General features: G+C 49.1%; 8 protein-coding genes across 8 annotated transcripts; 3 read left to right on the top strand and 5 right to left on the bottom strand.

The window, feature by feature from the left end:
* Window positions 1–842: 842 nt before the first annotated feature.
* Window positions 843–2,672, bottom strand: A1O9_02477 (uncharacterized protein; the record flags this gene model as incomplete). The annotated part of the gene is made up of 3 exons (XM_013408049.1): window positions 843–1,336; window positions 1,409–2,386; window positions 2,489–2,672. 3 exons carry the CDS (start codon window positions 2,670–2,672, stop codon window positions 843–845), a joined length of 1,656 nt encoding a protein of 551 aa, XP_013263503.1.
* Window positions 2,673–3,825: 1,153 nt separating this feature from the next.
* A1O9_02478 (uncharacterized protein) lies at window positions 3,826–4,314 on the bottom strand (the record flags this gene model as incomplete). The annotated part of the gene is made up of 1 exon (XM_013408050.1): window positions 3,826–4,314. The coding sequence occupies one exon, from the start codon at window positions 4,312–4,314 to the stop codon at window positions 3,826–3,828; it is 489 nt and encodes a 162-aa protein (XP_013263504.1).
* Window positions 4,315–5,096: 782 nt separating this feature from the next.
* On the bottom strand, window positions 5,097–6,927 carry A1O9_02479 (uncharacterized protein; the record flags this gene model as incomplete). The annotated part of the gene is made up of 3 exons (XM_013408051.1): window positions 5,097–5,240; window positions 5,299–6,570; window positions 6,622–6,927. The coding sequence occupies 3 exons, from the start codon at window positions 6,925–6,927 to the stop codon at window positions 5,097–5,099; spliced, it is 1,722 nt and encodes a 573-aa protein (XP_013263505.1).
* A 1,470-nt stretch (window positions 6,928–8,397) lies between these two features.
* A1O9_02480 (uncharacterized protein) lies at window positions 8,398–9,282 on the top strand (the record flags this gene model as incomplete). Its single annotated transcript, XM_013408052.1, has 1 exon — window positions 8,398–9,282. One exon carries the CDS (start codon window positions 8,398–8,400, stop codon window positions 9,280–9,282), a length of 885 nt encoding a protein of 294 aa, XP_013263506.1.
* Window positions 9,283–9,694: 412 nt separating this feature from the next.
* On the bottom strand, window positions 9,695–10,620 carry A1O9_02481 (uncharacterized protein; the record flags this gene model as incomplete). Its single annotated transcript, XM_013408053.1, has 2 exons — window positions 9,695–10,554; window positions 10,605–10,620. The coding sequence occupies 2 exons, from the start codon at window positions 10,618–10,620 to the stop codon at window positions 9,695–9,697; spliced, it is 876 nt and encodes a 291-aa protein (XP_013263507.1).
* Window positions 10,621–12,888: 2,268 nt separating this feature from the next.
* Window positions 12,889–15,510, top strand: A1O9_02482 (uncharacterized protein; the record flags this gene model as incomplete). The annotated part of the gene is made up of 1 exon (XM_013408054.1): window positions 12,889–15,510. The coding sequence occupies one exon, from the start codon at window positions 12,889–12,891 to the stop codon at window positions 15,508–15,510; it is 2,622 nt and encodes an 873-aa protein (XP_013263508.1).
* Window positions 15,511–16,307: 797 nt separating this feature from the next.
* A1O9_02483 (uncharacterized protein) lies at window positions 16,308–17,758 on the bottom strand (the record flags this gene model as incomplete). The annotated part of the gene is made up of 2 exons (XM_013408055.1): window positions 16,308–16,892; window positions 17,402–17,758. The coding sequence occupies 2 exons, from the start codon at window positions 17,756–17,758 to the stop codon at window positions 16,308–16,310; spliced, it is 942 nt and encodes a 313-aa protein (XP_013263509.1).
* Window positions 17,759–18,623: 865 nt separating this feature from the next.
* On the top strand, window positions 18,624–19,013 carry A1O9_02484 (uncharacterized protein; the record flags this gene model as incomplete). Its single annotated transcript, XM_013408056.1, has 2 exons — window positions 18,624–18,814; window positions 18,881–19,013. The coding sequence occupies 2 exons, from the start codon at window positions 18,624–18,626 to the stop codon at window positions 19,011–19,013; spliced, it is 324 nt and encodes a 107-aa protein (XP_013263510.1).
* Between the last annotated feature and the right edge of the window lie 754 nt (window positions 19,014–19,767).

The following is a 19,767-nucleotide window of genomic DNA, read 5'->3' on the forward strand; positions in this document are numbered from 1 at the left end:
CATACCTAGATCAACAACTCTCGTTCTGAACTCCTTGGGCAACTACCTCTCAGAGATGTCAGCTTTAGCCGGATCCTGAGCCTAGGCAACTCAAATTGCTTTTGTATAAATAACGTTTGGCACCTTTCCCCCGGGAAACAAATCCACGAAGCTTCAAGATTGAGGCTAGACGACATGCTCTTGCGCAACGACGACCACAGGAGTTCTGCATAAGTGCAGAGACCCAATCTAGGCATGTAGCTAGTAATCAGCAGCGATCGGATGAGATACGATGGAGATTGAGATGGGTGGGTGTGCGGGCGAATCGGCTCGAACGAAGCCATTGCCTCGAGCTTGCGGCGCGGAAACACATTTGTATGGGCGAAGGTAAGCGAAGATCTCCGCATTTTCATGCAGCAGCACCATCGTTTGGCCCTTTTAGCCTCATGTATTACAGTCAGTCCGTTTCTCGGACTGGGGAGGGGCGAGGCTGCATTAGAGGGGCTTGTCGTTTGGCGATAATGATACGAGGCAATGGCTAGATAAATGTCATCCAATAGGCTGTAATTGCGCCATTGTCAGGGATTCGGCAGGCGTCGTTACTACTTAGCAATCAGATCTATCCATGATTGCTGCGTGCCGTTGAAGGACCAGAACTGTGAGGCTTTCGAATTCCAGATTTCTTTAGATATGATACCGATATAGGGTCGTTTCCTCCAAGAGACGGACGATCCAGTGGCATTGGAAAGTCTCGGCCCAGTCTCCGGATATGTACAAGTCCGCCCCCAGACACCAAGTACGTATCAACCCCTTTTGGAGCTTCCTCCACCTTCGGCGACGTTCGCCCATCTGGTCTCTTTCGTCTACGAAGCCCTCACCGCCGCCAACTCATCCAAATGCTCCGACAGCGCCACATCCCTCATCATCTTCAGCCGCCCCTCCTTCCGCTCCTCAACCACAAACTGGAACTTCCGCGGCGTGGAGACCGACACGCCCGTGTAATCGTAGAAAGGTACCTCGACCTCCTTGCCATCAGCATCCCTCGCCCGCTTGATATTACACGCCCAGAGCAAGCTCGAGAACTGCAGGAAGAGTGCCTTCTCCGAGACTTCCAAGCCCGGGCAGATCCGGCGGCCGTGGCCGAACGCAGCGAATCTTTTCAGGTTCGGATATATTGTAAGTGGTTCTTGGTAGGTCGAGTATTCCGGCTGCAGCCATCTCTCGGGCTTGAATGATTCGGCGTCTGGGTATTGTTCTTCGTCACGGAGGATGGCCCATTGGTTCGGGATGATCACTGCGCCTTTGGGGATATGGTAGCCCTCGTAAGTGTCGTCTTTGGTCACTGAGTGCGGGAATCCTATTTAGTTTTATTACTCCTGTCAGTGGTGATTGAACCTTCGATATCATAAGGTGATGATATATGACAAACCTCCTGAAAGAACCGGTCTCCACCGTAACGTTTCCTTGATTACGGCCCGGATCGTGGGCAGACTGCTAGAGTCGTTGTAGTCTGGTGGTCGGTCGCCGCCGACAACACGTTCTATCTCCTCTTGTATCCGGCCTTGCCACTCCGGGAATAGACACATATTGAGAATGAGTGATTGCATCGCCGTGGAGGATGTCCCCGCTGCACCACCGTAGATGCTCGCCAGAGCCCAAACGATCTCGCGGTCGTCCAGGTTCCAGTCTTGCTTACTCTTTGAGAACTTCTGAGAGAAGCTTTCGGGCTGGCCAGACCGTGTGTCTGCGGACTTCTCTGACTGCACGAGTGGTGCGAGGTAATCCCAGTGGCCCTTCACCAGCCGCTGCGCCTCTTTCTTGAACGGTGCGAGCCACGTTGGGAGATTCATCAGCCAGGGAAGAAATTCCACCAAATACGCTCCTGGAATAGCAACACGCTCGATATTCTCCATGAAACCGCATATCCCTTCCACATGTTTCTTCTCCGCGGCTCCACGTTCTTCACTCACTCCGTAGATCTGCTTCATGGAGACCATGACGCCGGCGCGCTCCAGCCAGTACGTGTACTCTGCAGAATCCCTCGCCAGATCAACGACCATCTGCCTAGCCTCGAGCGTCTGCTTCGGAATTGACTGCTGAATGATGTTGGTGCTCAGCATCGACTGCGTGAAACGCCTCGCTCGTCGCCAGTAGTCATTCCACCCGGAGGCACCGAGAAATCCATTGTCTGAAATAAGTCCGGGCATGATCAGCGCCGGGCGGTCGGAGTAGATCACGCCACGGAGGCTGAGGAGCTCGTTTGCGATAGATTCCTTCGAGATAATCACCAAAGTGGTCCCGAATGCGCGTACTTGATAGATTGGTCCATATTGGTCTCCCCATTCTTTGAATTTGAACCACGCGTGGGACTTGGGGATTGACAATGCATTGCCGACTATCGGCCAGCCTTAGGACGGATGTGAGATGTAAGCTATCTGTTTTTGAAAGGCAACGATGAAGCTATGCTTCTCTTGCGATAACAATGTGGATGGTATGAGAACTTCCTCACCTTTGGGACCTGGTAGTGGCTTGGAACCTTTAGGAATAGCTCTCCTGTCCTTGAGGAAGCTTGTGGCGCTAGATAGCAGGAGTGCTCCAACAATGCCTACCAGTACAAACCTCACGAGGGTGATATCTGAGGTCTGAATGGGACTGATCGATGCCAACGCTGAGTGAATGTTCAACAGCGCCATGGTTGAATCGAAATGTCAGGCGGGAATATCCACTAGCAGAACACTTCTCGTCCCTCAAGAGGTTCAACGCTCTTCTTTCGAAGTTCATTTATCACTCACTCACTCATCATTCATACTACTGTTATCAGCCTAGTGAGTGGTTCGCATCTTCGAGCATTGCATGACCCATAGGGGCATCATCCGTAGCTAAGCGCAGCGCTGATTCCTCTGATCCGAGAGCTCCTGGCCGGAAGTAACGGAGTGTGCGCGTCGTGCTACCCGGTAAGAGAGTTTCCTTTGAACCATGTAGCTCCCCACGGGGAACCTATTGCGCAGGAAGAATCCCGCCCATTTCGTCCGTCAATTCAAGCTGCAATATCTGTCTTCCTGTTCTGGTGGCGAACTGCATCATGCAGGTAGTTTTGTTGGTTCGACTAGTGGGCGGGTCCCCGCAGCAAGGCTGAACTCCTGAAGAATGTGCGGGGAAACACACCCCCATACGACTGGACTTGCGTTAGTTATGCCGTTATCTCCGACCGAGGAGAATTCGGTGCTTGTATATTGTGTTTCGGCTGGGGCAGGTGGGCCTGGCCTTGCGATTGAACTGGCAGAGATCGAAGGTGAATCTAGCCCGAGGGCAACCAGGGGTTGTTCTCCGCTATTACTTGAGCTTTTCTTGGTGGTTGGTTCTCATCACTATTGGCACATGAATACTATGTGCAGCGGCACTCCCGGGCAGCAAAGTCATGTTGCACTTGAGTAAAAGTAACCGTGTCTAAACACCGCCGGTTCCTATTGACGGCGAGCTCGCTACAGCTGTGGGCAACTAGTCTCCTCTTAGGCAACAACAAACACGACAAGAACGTCCGTCTATAGAGAGTTTCATTCGAGGGGCAGGGAATGTGTTGACTACTGAGTAAACACGAAATTGTGCGGTAAATTAGGAATGTCAAGAAATTGGTACCACGGGTTTGATACAATGCTAGTAGTAGTCCTTTGAAATCTATCAGTGCCTGAGTGGCCTATGCTGTAATTTCTAAGTTTCGCCTTGGGATCTGGGTTATGGTCTTGGCTTCATTCAAAGACTTGCAGCGTAGATTGACTGATTCATGGATATCCTTGACATGCCGTTCTTCAATGACGACACCAAAAAGATAAGAGTTTCTTCATCTAATCAGTTTTCTGCGACTGGAGCAACCTTCATAACAGCAGGATTTCCCTGAACCCAAGCAGGCGTGATAGAGAACCGCTTCATTCTCCATAGCTCCCCGTCCCTGATAATGCTGGCCTTGTACTGGTTGCCAAAGAGATAGTAATCCTGAAACTCCGGGCTTGGGCCCTGACCACCGCGGAAATGCTGCGCCATGACACAGCTCGTGAGCTCTGCGGTGTCGCCGGTGACGGTACATCGGATGTTCGTGGCGCAATGCGTCGTGTCAAGGGGCTTGCCAACCGCGTCCATCAGTCTCTTGACGACATTATCTCGGCCGTTTATCATGTCATAATTCATTCCGGCTTTGCTGAAGGGCGTGAGGTCCATGACGGCGTCCTCTGTCAGTGATGATGCGGACAGCTCTGCATCGCCCTCGTCCAGTGCGCACACAAACCGGATCAAAGCATCGATCGCTGCTTCGCGGTCGGTGAGTCCTCCGGCATTGGGCATTTTTCCTTCTAGTTGCTGGTTCATACGAGGTGTTTAAAGAGAAAGGGAAGGCTACTTATAGCCTAGTCGGTGTCGACTTGTGATTTTCGTTGGGAGTCTGCTTAAAAGATCCGAAGTGCTCTGGCGTACCTGAGCTTCTGTAGGTGCCTCAGATTATGCAAGGTGTATTTATTATCTTTGACGGTGTCTTCAGTCGAGTACTTGGGCCGAAATTTGTCTTTTTATAGTCTTTCTAGAGGAATGAAGGTCGATGGCAGGTTTTCATGTGAATTGAATGGATCAATCCGCATAGTCGAGGACCGAGGTCATGGCTGCCTTTTGAGAAAATGCCAGGGGGTTCAAGTGGGGTCCTTGCAAAAGCCCTTGGCGACAAGGGATTGGATGCCTGGGAAGGGTTCTGGGTACCAGGCCTGCCTTTCCAGGGTGAAACTGAGCTCGTGGTGGCGCGGAAATGAAGTAAAAGTCTTGCGCCTGCGTTCGTTTTATAGAGCAGCCGGGAAGGTATGGAGATGCCGGGGTTGCCACCATCGCTCGGAATTTGCGGAGATCTCTGGAGTTGCAACTTACCTTAGAGTCGGCCAATGGCAAAGCGCGCAGCATTTGCGAGCGAGGTAGATTTGATTGGAACTCTAGTGCTTTGTAGATAGTTGGAGGGCGTTGTACGCTTAATGCAAAGGAGACAAGACAATCTGGTTTTGAATGATGTGTGTACACCTCTGTGGATTGCTTATTGAGCAGCCAGATTGCTAAATAGTACTACATTGTCTAATGTATCAGATCAGTTAGAATCCCCCTGAAGTCCCTGAGCTGAAATTCCAAAGAGAAGACATGGGATCTGTCAGAGATAATCCTGCCGAGTAGTTGAAACCATTTGCTTCCGTGGAAACTGGCGCACCTGAAGGGACCCTGTCCTCTACTATTGACTGCTGTGAAAGTTGGTTAATGGTATAAGGATGGGAAGGTAAAGATTATTGTGAAACTTACCGAGGAATCATCTGTCTGTTCCGGCGTCATCCAATTGGCAGAACCATCAAAGTCCGGGAACATTTGCGTGAGAAGGCTGGATTGTGTGACAAGGCTACCATCGTGGGATTCAGGCCAGGACGCCAGTGGGTCCAGATTCGCGATTCCCTCCATTCCCATCTTTTTTGGATTCGACATTTCAGGATGAACGCTCTGAGAGAGGCGTGAAGGGCCCCGCGAAGGTTGTTGGGTGTGCCTATCATCAGCAAAACCTAGGTTTAGCCCAGAGCTGAAGTTCATAGAGGGTGATTTATCGGTCGTTCTCAAGGATGACCCTGGATGTGTGGTTTGGCGACCTGAAGACCCGGAACCAGGCCTGATGGCGTTCGGTCTTGTGCCAGTCGGTCGCCCAATTTCCGCACTTTGGCGCTCCTTCGGGCTTCGCGCGCTGTTTTGATCCTCTGCCTCGAATTTTTTGACAAGCATCTGAAGAACATCAGCTGCTTTATAAGCTTCCATGCTCTGATCTTGCATCTGTGCAAAGATGCGTGCACTCAAGCTCAATGCCTTGATCATTTCAGACCGTGTCGGTACACCATTTATGGGTTGTTGGTTTGCAGTATTGTCTGTAGCACTTGAACTTAGGTCCGCGGTGATTATTGTTGCGGCCAGGAGATACTCGTGTATCGCCAATGATGTCTGGTAATTAGTGAGACTTCGCAAACGGCCGTCAACTGGAATGTCTTGGTTCTGTATAGCCTGAAATCGGAGGATTGACATAGCTGAGCTCAGGCAAACTCGTCTCGAGTAGATGAACCTATAATCTGATCTAGCAATTTCGAGGAAGCGACTATGCACTACGCAAAGGGACTTGTGATGAATGCTGGATAGCACGAATCGACAGGAGACCAGCACAAGAGAGTCATCGCTGGATAAGTGACCGATTTTATAGTAGTCGGGAACGTCATCGTAAATGTGCCTGAGTTCTCGGTCGATCTCAAGAATTCGTTCCCACGGCATTGTGCTAGCCTCAGTAATTTCCTCCAGTGCACGAGCAAACCCGAAGGCCAATTTCGTTTTTGCAATGAGGTAGGATATCTGTGTTGGCTCGGAGTCTGGTAGCGCAGGTGGAAGGGTGACAGAATTCTCGTTGAAGCTATCGTCATCGTGGATATTTCGAGGAAGGGGAGCCTCAAGCATGCGTGAGCTTATCATCGAAGGAAGCCCCATCTGAAATGAAACGAGGATATCGCATTGTCTGATGAAAGCCCATGCTCTGCGCCGCATCTCGGTCTGACCTCCAAATTAGTCTCATCACACGGATCTATATGCAGATGGTTTCACCTTAAATGGGGTAGATGGTAGAGATGGCTGTGATTCTTGATGATATCCCATTCGCATCGCGAGTCGAACAATCATTCCGCCTAGGACCCAAACACTCGACCTGGCATCCCGACTTCCGACATACTCCCCATATTGATGCATAATCAAGGCCTCGATGAGAGATTCTTGTGGGTGAGTATAATCGGCAAGTATCAAGCAATCTGTAAAACGATTCCGATAGGTCGAGGCGAGGTCATGGCATTTCCCTTCATATTCCAGTGGTTCGTCACCCTCTCGCAGATAGTCAAGCATGGCGATCCTCAACATCGCGAATAAAAGCGCTATCCATGCAGCTGAAGTCTTGCTCTGATCCAACCAGAATTGTTCGTACTAGTACCGAGGAATCAGTGAGTGCGATGATGGCGTAGGAGTGATCCATACCTGTTTGTAGAACGTAGGTCCGTGAAGTACATCTATGTACATCAGCTCCATAGACTCATCCTTGATCCAGTCACTTACATATTGCAGGATACATATGAGAGAAGAACCTGGTGACTAGTATATCTGAACTATACCTTGATGGTAGCTGCGAGAGAATTTCCGATCGGCTGGCCCTTCCCGCAGACCCGAAGAGCAGTGTAGGTCCGGGATCTTCAGGTGACCGTCGAAGAAGATGTGATATTTTCTTGGTCTGCTCCTGATATTCCTTTTGTTGCGCTCTTATGTGACAGCGAACCTCGCCAATCTACCACATACTTCGAATTAGAATCTTTCAGAAGAAGAAGTGACCACTGGGAATTCCGCAAACCTCGTTTAAGAGCAAGGACCAATGTCCGTCATCAACAGAGAGAGACTGTTTGTAGTCTGCACCAATGTTGATTGCTGATTTGGATCTAGCAACAGTCGCGGCCATTTGCGTGTCAGTCGGGTGCGCGACTACGGGACTTTCAGATTCTTCATTTCCGATATCTCCCTCCTCATTCCGGCCATTGTCGACCTCGATGCCGCTGGAAGGGGTTTCAACCTGCCGTTGTCTCTGCTGATCATTTTTCAAAAGGGTAAGTACGAGGCTCTCAAGTTGATCAATTCGTGCCTGAGCCGCATCGGAAAGACTTGTTGATTCGTGTGGTTTTGTGCGCGTTTCAGATTTCCTTGGAACATAACAGCAAGACGTGATATCTCCACGATTGACGCAGTTCCCACATGCAGGCAAGGCCCGATCACATCTCAACCTGATGGGAGAATCAACAGATTGAATGTATTATTTTGCGCAATGACATACTTCCGTCCTCGACATGGCAAGCATGATATTGGTCTCCTGTTCCTCACATTCCGCGATGTCATACGATCACTATGTTCTGCTTGCCCACGGAAAGGCATAGCAGAAGGGCGTCACAGAATAACGCAGGATCTCAACTTCAGTAATTTTCAGGCTTCTAAAAATCTCTGTATTCCAAGATAGTCATCTGAACAACGGAAAGGACATCGTAAATCCATGATAGGGCTGAGTGAAGTGCGTTCGGACGAGGAAACCGGGAGAGCAGGTCCAAGCACGCGGGGTAAAATTGATCAACCCGGAGATCGCGGCGAAGAGACGGAGTTATCTTCTATGCCCGTTCACCCAATCAGATGGCATTGGATCCAAAGAGGTAATGCTACTATTATCGATGGAGTATCTACAAAATGCTGGGTATAAGGCTTCGGCTTCTTTAGAAGGTTTGACGTGCATTCAATAGGTGAAAGCACTCTTCATTGTACGCAAGCTTTCTGTTGATTTTACCGTCTGATAAGGACACGATGCCTAGTCATAGCTCCAAGCAGCGGGATGTCGAATTTCTCTCAGATGGAATCACTATAAGAGGGATATTGCAGTTGCCCAAAGGTGAATCACGCCATCCTTTGGTTATTCTAGGTCATGGACTTGGTGCATTGAAGGAGTGGACTCTTCCCGAGCTTGCCGGCGCTCTCGTTGAAGTCGGAATAGCAGGACTTTGGTTTGACTACCGGAACACTGGTGACAGCGATGGTGAACCACGGGAGGAAGTCGCTCATATCGGACGAATTGAAGATTGGCAGAATGCGATTAGTTACGCTACAACCCTGCCTGAGATTGACGCACAACGTATTGGGATATGGGGAACCAGCCTGGGCGGCCGGGATGTTTTGGCGGTAGCGGGCATGGACAAACGAGTCAAGGCTGTGGTGTCACAGACTCCAGTCATCAAGTGGTCCTCCATGACTGGTGCTCGAATGGGTGGATTTGGTGATGACCTCGTGCGTTATCATCAAGAGTTGGCCGAGGACCGCACGAACAGACTCTTGGGTAAACCGGCCCGTTACATTCCATTTGTGAAGGAAGCCAACGACGAGGTGAAGAAAGCATATGTGGAACAGCTGAGTCAAGAAGAGACTCGCAATTACAAAGGACGTCTGACCCTTCAAAGCTACAAACCAACAGTGTTCACTGATGTCACACCCTTCATCGAGATGATTGCACCAACTCCTCTTTTGTTCATTCTCGCAGAGAAAGATTTTATACCTGGCCAGAGAGAGGCTTTCGAGACCGCAAAAGATCCCAAATTACTCGTCACTATCCCAGGAGATCACTTCTCACCGTACACAACTTCCAAGGCGGACTCTATCAAACATTCCAAGGAGTGGTTTGTAAAATACCTATGTTGAAAGTAAGAAGGCGTGCCGCTCGGATTTCTGAGAGTTATATCACAGCGCAATGTCGATGGAACTCTGGATAATTCGCCCTCAGGTTTCACCTAGGTTACGGATCGTTGTATAGAGACTATATATAGCGAAGGCCTTCACATTGAAAATGCCCCTAGGCATATAAAAAGGTGCAGATTATTTCTAATTTGGAACCCAATTCAGCGTTCCTGTGACACTTTGGTACCACGTTTGATCATACTTCAAAGGCGACCATGACCAATTTAACTTACTAACCAGACTTTCGTTGTATGAGATAGGGACATAGGAAAGAGAGCAAATTTCCGTACAAGAGCAGAGTACCAGAGGTAGGTCTTTCTATTGAGACAGAGTCTAATTTGGATAATAAAGTTGGAGGAGTGGCTGTTTGCCGCCTTCATACCCGGAGCCTTACTTTGAGGAGATCGTCTTTGAGGATCGCCTCTTTCTTAGCTAAAAACTCCTCCATATCCCATTTGGAGTCCACATATCTTGATGCCAACCAGTCTCTGCGCTCTTTCGTCAAGAAGGTAAGCGTATCTGCCACCAAACAAGGCTTGTCCCCCAGGAGGTGATGAAGATGCGAAGGGAAAGCATCTGAAGACATCGCCGTCAGTACACCGCCAGGAGCGATAGCATATACCAAGAGGCCTTTAGATCCATATTCAGCCATCAGGTATTCGTTGAATTTCAACACAGTGAGTTTCGTCGGTTCATACCCTGATCCTCCGGCCACAACATGGTGTGCCCCTATGCTAGAGAGTACAACAATTGTTTTGTCTTGACTTTCCAAGATAAGCGGCAAGAACGATTTCACCATGAGATATACTCCTTTGACATTGACTTCGAAGTTGCGCCACCATTTCTCAGGGTCGGACTCGGTCACTGACACATACGGTGACCCGTAGCCAGCATTGTTGATCAAGATATCCAGGCTTCCCAACTCTGATTTTATGCTTTCGGCGGCACTTTCAACAGATGCCAAATTCGTAATGTCTGTCTTCAGACAGACAACCTTGGGCCGAGGGCGTCCTGCTGCAGTTGCAGTCTCTATGATTTCCTTATTGACTTGAGTTGAATCCAGGACATCAAGGACTGCAATTCCAGATGCGCCTGCTTTGGCGTATGACAGGGCCATTTCCCGGCCTAGGCCTCGAGACCCACCTGTGATCAAGACATTCTTCCCAGAGAGATCAGATTTTAGCGGATCAATCGCGGGATAGGTGTCATTATGTTGAGTTGCAACAAATCCGTACACTATGCCATTATCAGTAAACTATTCGAAGGTGAGCGAGAGCATGCATTACCTTGACTTTGATCCATTCTTGCAGTTTACTAGGATGATCTTCGCAGATGTCTTGAATCTCTTGAATCCATCAACCTCGCCAATGCACCCCCGACTTTGCGATGAAACGCATTATATCACATTGAACCAGCGTCATGGTCTAGACTGGACGCCAAAGCCCGAAATCTTCTCAGGAGACCTTCTGGGGCAAGCCTGATGCCAAGAGGCTTCCCCAGCATTCGTCTCCGTAAAATTCGAAAGCCTCGGCCTCGGAAATTGCATTGGCGAATTTGCGGGCAAAAGTTGGGGTACAGCCGCTCAATGCTAATGCTCGGATCTGAATTCGCTCGGAGTCCGCGGAAAGATGTTACTTAGCTGCTGGCAGCAAGCTTTGTGTGAATAGTTTTCGCACATGGCTAATGTCAAATGCGGACCTGCCTGTCCAAAAAACTTCAGACTATGGCAATCGTTGCATTAACGAATCGTGCATGTCCAGCAGGATCTTGTGATGAGCAGCGTCCTGCTCGGAGGGCGCGTGTCAGGACTCAGCCAGTAGCCATCTCAAAGAAGGGCCGTCTCTTCCGATTGAGTAACGAACAAGACTTCTACCTGTTCATGAGCCTGTCGTGTCAGATTGAGTCAGTTATCCTAAATGCCATGTTCTCTGTATCTCATCACAACGTAATTCGCCGCGGGTTCCCCCATAAATTACGAGAGCTATGGTTAAATTGCAGTTGTGCGGCCTATGTGCTACATAGACTTGGGCTCAGTCCGATTCGACCTAGCTATGGACAGCAAATCTTGAGATCCATCCTCACATTTGAACCCCTTATGGCCAGTCCCACATAACTCTATTTGGTGACTTCGTACACACCGGTCGAAAGCGGTCCATGGAGGATTTCGACGGTTGCAACGAGCTGGACCACGGATACGAGGCCCTGCTGTGTCTGCTGCAGATGATCCACCAATAATAAACACTTACCGAACGAAGAATGGCGTTAGATGTGTTGAGAACATCGTGGTCGTGCTGTCGTTCATGTTCGTAAAGTCGTATAGGTGCCGCTTAACCGAGCCAGTTAAAGCTTGGTTGCACTTTCCTTTGTGGCAAAGGCAAACGACGGGTTGTTCTGGAATACTCAAGGCCATGGCCTACCCCTTGGAGAGTAGCGAGAACTCGGATGCAAGGAAGAAGATATAAAGGTTACTGGGGTGCGCTCTCTAAGACCCCTTGGTATGAACCTCAGAGGCTGACGATACCTAGTGTGGCTTCCCGCGGACTCGAACTACGTCCTTGAAGATAGCGCTGGGGCTATTAGGATTTAAGCGGTGTCATCACATGCAAAACGATGTTTTATCTGACATTTTCCCATGCGGGAAGCGCGTCGCTGGCTGAGAGTATATGACACCGAGGATAGAACAGGAATGCAGGCGTTGATGCACCATATCCTCACAGGCTACCAGGCAAAAGTCGATTTCCGCCACCGATGTTGGTTGACGACTTGGTAGAAATGTACCCAAAATCAAAGATCCGTCGGATAAGATCAGAAGGATCGGGGCAAGGCGGATTCGAGGATTTCCAGGTCATACTCGGCGTTCGTAGCTCTCAGAAGTGGAGGGATTGATTCGATGCCATCCTTAATTCGAGACGAACACCCTGGCTCTTGTGCAACTCTTTTGCTATCCTTCACCGGGAGCTGTGAAGATGCGGCTCGGTGGGGGATAGGACAGAGAGATAAGTACCTCACTTGTATCTCCCTTTTGGGCGAAAATCACAGATGCGTATATTTCCGGGTACTTGAGCAAAACAACTGGAAACGTAAGGACGCTTTCGAGTTGTTGTGGTTGGTGGTGGTATGTGCATCGTATACAGAGTTCTTCGTCACATACGCAAAGAAAAGGAGACCTGTGCTTAATATATAACTTATACACTAGTTCTCACTAGTTCTCACTAGTACAGTCTAACATACACTAGACCGTATCTGGCTGTTTAGTCGGCTTGGCGGGTTGACGACGACTTCGCTTGGATGTCTTGGGCCTTGGTCCTTGATCCTTGGTCCGTGGATTGACCCGGCCGGCCAGTTTCGAGGAGGCGCAGTCTCAGTCCCTCGAGTCTCCAGTGCTGAGATTCCGTCCACGCCATACTATCCATATTCTAATCCACCGCAGATCACTATCATGATCGCGATATTTGAATCCGATTCTTTGTCTGGCAACAGTATCATTGCCAACTGATGACCTTACGATAAACCCGAGTCCGAGTGCGTCCTTCGGGACATCACTCGACAACCCATCCAGCTGCTGCAATCATGGACAGTAAATCCCGCTACGAGCACCTGCCAATCCCCACCTACGAAGAAGCCACTTCCTCCAGACCTGTCTCCTCCCAGTCCAGAATTGGCCCTGAAGAGATCAGTGACGATGCAGAAAGGCAGGGCCTACTTCGCAATGATTCAAACGGCAATTACCGGCCCCCAACTGTCGAGTCCGCCCGGCCCAGCCTGGATTCCTTGGATGGACTTGAGCAAGACACGGAAGAAGAGCGACGGAGAGACATAGAGCAGATGGATATAGAGGATCCTCTCAGCGACACATCTTCCAACCGTTCGCTGTTACGCTACCGCCTTTCGAAGCGATTCTCCAGTTTAACAAACTCCTTTTCCTCCCTATCACTACCTTCCTTCCGTTCGTATTTTTCTGGCCTCTCCTGGCCTCATATAAATTATCAACAGCTCGATACAAATCGCGTTGTCATTATCGGGCGACTCTTCGGCGTTTTCTTGATTATGGGCCTTGTCTATGTACTTATAGCCTCCGATGTCTTGTCATTCACAAGAAACAGAATGGGGATGGGTCAGATGTATGATCCAGAATCCATACGGATATTTATTCAGAACCATATGAATTCTCGGGGGAGTATGCAGGAGCATCTTCAACACATAACTGACTTTCCGCATATCGCCGGTACGGAAGGGAATTATGTACTCGGAGAGTGGGTTGCTGAATTGTTTAAAGCTTCCGAACTTGAAGATGTGGATATGGAGAGATTTGATGTTTACTTAAACTATCCTAGAAAACATGGGAGGAGAGTGGCTATCGTGGAGCCAGAGGAATTAAAATGGGAAGCGAGGATTGAAGAAGACCAGGAGCAAGCATTCGTCTTCCATGGGCATTCCAAATCTGGTGACGTTACCGGCCGTCTTGTATACGCCAATTTCGGGTCACGAGAGGACTTCCAGGCACTTGCAGACAAGGGTGTATCCGTCAAAGATGCCATCGTACTGGTCCGGTATTATGGCTCACAGGGCGACCGAGCCTTGAAAGTCAAGGCTGCCGAGCTTGCTGGTGCAGTGGGGTGTATCATTTATTCAGATCCTTCACAAGATGGATTTGTCCAAGGACCAACCTTCCCCGAGGGTCGATATATGCCGGATGATGCCGTCCAGAGAGGGGCCGTCAGTCTGATGTCATACGTAGTTGGCGACGTACTTACACCTGGATGGGCATCTATTCCTGCCAACAAGGAACATCTAAAGCCTGAAAACAGTCCGGGCCTAAACAAAATACCTTCAATACCAATATCATGGAACGACGCCAAACATCTACTGGAATCCATCAAAGGTCACGGTTCGCAAATGACGGAGGAATGGAAGGGAACGCCGCAAACAGAGTATTGGACCGGAGATGAAACCTCACCCAAAATAAACTTGAAAAACCTTCAAGACGAGGAAATGAAACAACCAATCTACAACGTTATTGGCAAGCTTACTGGCTGGGAACAATCAAACAAACGCATCATCGTCGGAAATCATCGTGATGCATGGTGTACAGGCGGTGCAGATCCAGGCAGTGGTACTGCCGTCATGCTTGAAGTAATTCGTATCTTCGGAGAGCTCCGTCGACTTGGATGGATTCCTCGACGAACGATCGAGTTTGCCAGCTGGGATGGCGAGGAATACAATCTTATTGGCAGCACCGAACACGTCGAGTACCGTGCAGCCGAGCTTCGTGACGAAGGTGTTGCCTATCTCAACGTTGATGTTGGTGTCTCAGGAAGTGATTTCCACGCTGCGGCATCTCCAGTTTTCGAGACAGCCCTTCTCCGGATTATCGATCGAGTTTTCGATCCGGCTTCGGGTGGCTCTGTTCGTGGAGCTTGGGATAATGCCAACCGAAATATTACTGGACTCGGTGCTGGTAGCGACTATGTCGCTTTCCAGGACATTGCTGGCACCTCGTCGATCGATATGTTCTTCAAAGGCAAAGCTTATCCATATCATAGCTGCTACGACAACTATGAATGGATGACCAAATTCGGTGACCCAGAGTTCCAATATCACAAAGCAATGGGTGAGATCTGGGCATTAATGATCTACGAACTAGCAGACAAACCCATCATTCCATTCGACCTAAACGCCTACGCGACGGCCGTGACAAGGTACATCGATGACTTGGACAACTACGTCCAAGCAAAAGCTGCGCAGCAGAAAGAGCCGACGTCATCACTTCGGTCACTCGACCTCAGTCCTCTTCGCACAGCCTCGCAAGTCTTGACAGACCGAGTGCAGGAGTTTCACGCGTTTGACAGCGAGTGGCGCGACTTCTTCTTCGGATCAGGCGGCTTTGAATCCGGCAAACTGGCGATCCAGCGACTTGAGCACAACGACCGTCTTACACATTTCGAGAGCGATCTCCTTGACCTTGCCGAGGGGGGCGGTCTACCCAACAGGACTCAATTCAAGCACGTCCTCTTCGCCCCTCAGCTCTGGAGCGGCTACGACGAAGGTGTCTTTCCGGGGGTGCGAGACTCCATCGAGGAAGGCCAGTGGGATGCCGCCGCAGAACAAGTCAAGAAAATCGCCGGTATTCTTCAAACCGCAGCGAGGAAGTTGACTGAGGCAGATGGTGATGAGAGTAAGAAGCCTGATTGAACCAGTAGGCAGATCGGACTACTTTTGCTGTGGACCGGACCTTTGTTTATATATATCAATCATGTTTCCCGTCAATGTCGATGAGCGCAGGCGTAGAGGGATCCAGTTACTGCAAGTGTCGTGGGTTGGTGATCTTCTTCATGGATTCAAAAATAGCTATATGGGATAGTACAGAAAGCAGTCAATCCTCCTCCCACACTCCTCCTCTTTGCGTGCAGGTGAGTGAGCGGGGCCAACTGGTTGTAAATCTTAACATGAGTTGTCTTCTTTACTAGCTGGGCACTTCGTAGTACCCCGCGAAAAGCCTGTCTCCCATCGTGACTGAGCCACTCGCCGCTTTGCGCATTCCCGTCTCACCTTCTGCTTCCTGAGCGCTCCCCGGATTCTGCCTGAGCCTTTCATTCCTCCTTCCTCTTCAATCTCAACACCAACTTTCGTCAACTTTAGACGGCGGGACCTATTTGAGATGCTGGGAGATCCCACCCTGGCCTTCCTTCTAATGTGCTCGAATTGGTCAGTTCGGCATCTCCTGTGGTGCTCTCTTGCGTCGCAATGATGAATCTCTGCCCACTGCGTTCGCTGGCCTGATAGAAGACTGGCCCTGTACTAGACCTCTTGGACATAAGTACGCCGTCCCTCACCCGCACCATGTCTGCATAGATTCCAGGAATCGGAATCGAAACACTCGCTAGTGGCGATTACTAGCCACGCTTCCTGGCCTGACGATTTCAGAGTGAATGGGACAGCGCAAGCGCCACTAATTACCGTTTATCGCATAGAGCACTACTAAGATACTGCTAAAGCCAGGAACTAGCACGTGTCCCATCCCAAATTCCAAACTCCTCTTGATCAAGCTCAGCCCACAGAAAGCCATACTGCTCACGTAGACTTTGCACCTCCTGTAGGTTCCCTTTTCGAGTATAATATCTCACCACGTCTTCCAACCACCTCACTCGTCTAAGACGATCAGCCTCATTCAAAACTCCTTGGACAACAGAAGTACTTCTTTCCAACGCCAATTTGTAGTATCGGTTCCGTTCGACTAAATTTCCTCTCTTCGCGAAGAGAATCCCCGTGCAGCTGAACGTCCACATACAGACCCTTGAGACACTCTTTTCTCCGGCCTCTGGGATCTGTTCAGCGAGTGCTATGGCTTCTGTCGATAACTCCTCAGCTTCGCCAAGGCGATCTTGCGAAAGTCTTAGGTTTCCAAGTTTGTATACTAAGTTAATATCCCTTGAGGCGGCGTCATCAAGACGATTCATTATGAGCACATCCTCGCTTAAGGCGCTTAGTAGAGCCGATTCCTCGCCTGTGTCGCGGTGCATTCTGCCAGCGAGCAATCTCAAATGCGGCAAGCAATCCAACAAGTCGGCGCTCGACTGTTAGAATTTAGAGAGTGTAACATCTGAAGTAAGGTGGATAATTCGAGAGCTGAGGCCCGTTGATGCATGTTCGTGGAGCATGAGCTCAAGTATTTCAGACAGATAATGGTCCCGACCAAGGACTACAATGCTCATTTATGCGAAGTAGCGCATAAGGGCTACTTAGATCTCTAGATAGTTGAACCATTTGTACTGAGAGAAGTATGCACTGAACTGTACAATGAACTGGAAAGGTTGATTCTCGAACAGTGTTTTGGCTCCCTGACAAGCTTTATTCAGCTTACGGAAGGTAAGTAGTTTCCTGGTTGAGAGGCAATTCAGACCTTCGTCGATGATATCAAAAACTTCTGCTAGGCCTTGGGTATGATGATAGATGGCCTCCGGACTAACAGAGTACTAGCGGTAATATAAGCTTGTATAGCGGAGAATGAGCTCGGAAGTACTGCTTTCTAGACTTTCCTGCAATATCTGTTTCTACAAAGTACCGATACCCTTGAAGGACCGACCTGCAATCGCCTAGCTAGGGTCATGATTCTCGCCTGGAACTTGTATTCGCAAAATGATACAAGATATTTCTTGTCCTTGGTAATCCCGAAAAGAAGTATCCTGCATGGCATCCGCAAGGTTTTGCCACGACAAGAGTCAATTTCTTTCCTTGTCGTTGAACTGGGCGTTGGATCCGGGATAGGGATAAGGACTTTCCCACTAATTAAAAAGCCGTCACCGTTGACGCCACCGTGCTGTTGGATATGAGCATAAGCACTCAATTTTTGCTCCTGCGTATAGTTTTTCCTTAGATCCCAAGACTGGAGTCTTTTCTTATACATATGCTCCTCTGCATGGAAGCCATGTTGATCTCTCATGATCTCTGAGACTCTCCGTAGGGTATGATCTTGCTACAAGTCAGCAATGACAGGCTTCCATTTCTCCCATTGATCTTCCAGGATGGCTGATCTTCTTTTAGTTCGTTGATTGTTCATCATAATTGTGGTCTGGAGACATTAATAACTTGTTCACCCAGGTAAGGTTTCCAAAGCGAGGACATCAACTAATTTCAAAACGATATTGGCAGACGGATTAGCTGTTGAACAGAAGAGAACGTTGGAATGGAGGTATGACCCGTGGATCAGCCTTTCCTATAGTCTCTGAGAGCTATTTATAATCGTTGATACGGTTTTCTGTATATACTCTTTTCCGTCACATTGACTTGACGAATCACTCAGCCACCAAGAGAGTGATGGCAGCGGAGATTCAGCATTCCAGCGGCGGTTGTCGAGCACGGACTGGAGTGCCACAGCTCACACTTGTCTTGGGCGCAGCACTATCTCAGTGAGTTGATTAGACAATCGTATTCTCAAGTCGTGTTTGGGTCCTGTAGGACGCCCACTTGGGGCGAAACGACTGATGCAGTCGTATAAGCGAACTAATGAATACCACAGCCTTTCGCAAAGCCAAGAGTACTTTTGCTAGCTCGGTCAATATGTAGACACTGGTAAGCTTGCTGCTAATACTACATCTTGCGGCGAGACAGGGGGAGTTGCTCTCCAGGCAGCGAGACTCGGAATTCGCAAATTGTGTGTCCGTTTCCCTCCACATGGGCTGTCTTGAGAGAGGTATATCTATGCAGAGTCCCTCCTCCCATATGGATCATACTCTTCTGCAGGATTTTTCATTTCGACTGCATTCGAGCCTGATCAAAACAGGTCCGCTGCTCTAGTATCCTTCAGCATGTCTGGTTCCGCAGACGTAAATCTGCAATCATTGCAAGCGCATTCGGATTTTCAAAAGCAGCTTGGCGCTCGCGAATGGCACCTCAACCTCAGAGCTGGTCCGGACTGTATCCTAATCCTGGCTGAAGCATTGTTGGTTGTCTCCAGGCGGGAAGCTATGGCACTTGACTTATCGGGTCCAGGCTTAAAGTACGTGCATCAAGCAAATTCATGCTCTCATTTGTCAAGAATGATCACTGAAATATTTTTTCAAAGGTATGAGAAGCTCTACGCAGACCTGAGGAACTGCGCTGGGGTTGGGGGGGAAACCTTCAAAAGAACTGGAGAAAGAATGAAACAGGTCTGCCGCTTGGCTGATGAACTTGGGAGACCTGGTGGCTTAGTATAGTTCGGCACTAGTATTTAAAACACGATACATCTAACAAACACTTGCAGATTGAGTTGATGGTCAAGTATCTTGATCCAAATCAATCGGAAGCCCGAGATAGGCAACTCCAACGCTACATATCTCTTAGTGAGGCTAAGTCAATAGAATCTGTCAAGATCTTGAGAAATATTAGAGAAGATTTCGAAGTGTGGAGTGAACTTACACAGAGTATTCTGGGTGCCTTGAACAGGGAATCTGGTCACTTAACCCTGCCTACCTCCTCCTGCTGAGCGCTCTCCCGCGGCTGACTATTACTTCAGCGACAAACGTGTAGAAACAGCTGAAAAATGAGAATCGGCTCAGAGAATGCGAACTGGAAAGAGACCAGAACCAAGAAGCACAGGAGCAACACCGCTAAGTATTGGAAGATTTTGAGTCACGAATTGGTAACGGCCTCAGATTTTTCGAAAGTCTTATCAACAATATACTAAGTAGGTCGCACATTGTGTTGCTAGACGCACACTGAAACCTCCGGAAACATAGGCACTATTGCTGGAGCAGGGACAGTAATTGCAAGCGCCACGGCCGTAGGACTGTGTCCGCAAATAGTTGTACTCACCTGTATAGGGTTGAGTGTCGAATATCTCGTTATTGAATCTATGCAGGGAGCGAAGAAGTCAGCTATTCAGCGCTTGGAGCGGGAGGCTTCCACTTTGAGGCACATATTAGAAGAGCTTTCCGGTGAAGCTCTGTCTATTGTAGGCCCTCATATTGA

Source organism: Exophiala aquamarina, assembly GCF_000709125.1.
Source record: "Exophiala aquamarina CBS 119918 chromosome Unknown aczIA-supercont1.2, whole genome shotgun sequence".
Classification (NCBI taxonomy): Eukaryota; Fungi; Ascomycota; class Eurotiomycetes; order Chaetothyriales; family Herpotrichiellaceae; genus Exophiala; species Exophiala aquamarina.